At 29.9% G+C, this 2,241-nt stretch overlaps 2 protein-coding genes across 2 annotated transcripts in view; both read right to left on the bottom strand.

The window, feature by feature from the left end:
• Positions 1–554: 554 nt before the first annotated feature.
• Positions 555–1,887, bottom strand: LOC117182777 (zinc finger protein 519-like). The gene is made up of 3 exons (XM_033375883.1): positions 1,869–1,887; positions 1,553–1,732; positions 555–1,471 (listed from the first exon to the last, which is right to left on the bottom strand). The coding sequence occupies exons 1-3, from the start codon at positions 1,885–1,887 to the stop codon at positions 951–953; spliced, it is 720 nt and encodes a 239-aa protein (XP_033231774.1). The 3' UTR covers positions 555–950.
• Positions 1,888–2,117: 230 nt separating this feature from the next.
• Positions 2,118–2,241, bottom strand: part of LOC117182778 (zinc finger protein 184-like) — a 2,060-nt gene continuing 1,936 nt past the window's right edge. The window contains exon 4 of the mRNA XM_033375884.1: positions 2,118–2,238. The gene's annotated coding sequence lies outside the window, so the exon portion shown is untranslated. The remainder of the gene's footprint in view (positions 2,239–2,241) is intronic.

Below are 2,241 nucleotides of genomic sequence, written 5' to 3' on the forward strand. Positions count from 1 at the left end.
TATAATATTGGATGTATCTACGTCTACATTAAAAGATACTCAACCAAAATCGAACGAGGCAATGAAAACAAATTAGATTGTCTGTATTAAAATAAAGAAACCATTTTGTTTTTATGTTTTGAATTAGTATTTTCCTGACATAAAACTGGCATATGTTTTATTGAGAATTCTCCAGAAAAGAAATTCTTTGCTGCACAAAAAAGTAATCAGATTAAATTTTAAATATAATGTTTGAATACGTAAAAAGTGGCTCATTATAAAAAAAGACCATTCAGTATATTTGGTATTAATTTCATCATAAAGAACTGTTTGCAATCAAAAAATGTTGTTTTACTTATTGCCGATCATATATATTCATATAGTTCGGCTAACAATACAAAAATTTCTTAAATTATGGAAATCAATTCAGTGTCAAAAGTTTTAGAAATAAACGGAAAAATTATGGTCAATTTATACCTACTTATACCTATAACCTTTAAAAAATAATCAAGACGTATAAGAACAAATTCCATATTTAAGAAAAATAATTTATCTTAATATTGATGGCGTGTAAATTTACCTTATCGGAACTTAAAAAGTAAAATAAGGTATTTATTATACAGTGATATTCGCCGCTAGTGATGCAAGGTATATAATAATTTATAATGCAAAAAAGAGTTTTTTCAGCTATGTAGCATTTTAAATTTCTACACGGAAAAAATCGTTTTCGAAACTCCAGTTGACTCTCTATGACTTTAAGATAGGCAACAAATTTATCAAAATATCATACAATATTTATTACAATATTTAAAACAATCCTCGAAATAATGAATTATTTTGAGGATTGCCTTGAACTTTTAGCAAACATTTTTATAAATTTATCGTCTATTTTAAAGTCTTGGATAGTAAATGAAAGCTTAGAAGACTGATCTTCCCGTCTAAGGATTAAAGTTTCGCGTACCTAAGTATTATTACTTATTAAGATGCTTTGAAGAAATATGTTTTGACAAGTGGGCTTTTTGTATCGATTTATAAGAACAATAATCGCAAGTAAATTGTGACTTGACTCCTCCATGAACGGCACGTTCATGCCGAGTTAAGGAATCTAAGTAACTGTAACTTCGAAAACACTTAGCACATTGAAACCGCTCATGCAATGCCTGTAAGTTCGTTTTTTGATGAACGTTTACTGTATGGCGCCGAAGGTGTGTATTGCGTTTAAATCGTTTGCCGCAGAATTTACATCTGAACTGTGGCATGACGTCGCATTCTAATTTTTTGTGACGCGTTAAATTTGCTTCCCGGTTATAGGTTCGCCCACACTTTTCGCATGTGAACATCTTGTCCAGGCTTGGATCCTGAATATTCTCCTTCTTAATATGAGTCTTCAGTTTGTTTTTAACAGTGAAAATATTAGCTTCTGTAATATCTGCAGCACATAAATTTGTCTCAAATTTATCATGAAATTTCTGATCCGTAGCTCGTTCTTGATCTAAAAATTTAACAAAATTTCATTTGCAATTCGTTATTTTGTAGTTTTAGTTTACATACTTTCATAAAAATCTAGTCATACCTTGGATTATTTCTTCTTTTATTTCCAATGTTTTGTCATTTTCATATTCAATACAAAACACGGTTTGAAATTCCAAGTCACCGCAGTGAGGAGCAGAATATGATCCACCACTTGGTCTTCCTTTTGATTTCTTGAAAACTGTCTTTAAATTCTGGTTCTTACTTGAAGCACTCGGTTGATCTGAAAATTAAAATAGATTAATTAGTAATTTCGAAAGATTAAATCTTTATCCCGTTAATTGATAACCCATGTACAATCACATTACTTAACCATTTTATTTGTCTACCAAATTTGTATCATACGTATTGTAAACTACCTCCGGAAATGATCTGCATGCCTGTTGTTTAATCTGTAAGTTGCTAATGTTCCTGCTTCATATAATAAAAATTAAGGTACATAAGCAACAGTTTGAGAAATATGGGTGTAGATAATTTCCGGTGGTACTGTATGTTTGTAGATATGGCCTATTTGTTACATTAAGGTAAGCAGGGATTATAAATTGAGCATGCCATTAATTTTGAATAAATTATAAAATAAAACGCAGTGTCCACACAAAACTATTATTTTATTTTTCACATAAAATTAGGGAAACAAGTTAAGTTTACTTTCATCACTTGAAAATTGAGCAGAAACACTTGCTATTAAATAAGAAAATGAAATGGTCATCAATGAATACCTTCTGATACCTA

The sequence above is a fragment of the Belonocnema kinseyi genome, chromosome 2 (assembly GCF_010883055.1).
Source record: "Belonocnema kinseyi isolate 2016_QV_RU_SX_M_011 chromosome 2, B_treatae_v1, whole genome shotgun sequence".
NCBI lineage: Eukaryota > Metazoa > Arthropoda > Insecta > Hymenoptera > Cynipidae > Belonocnema > Belonocnema kinseyi.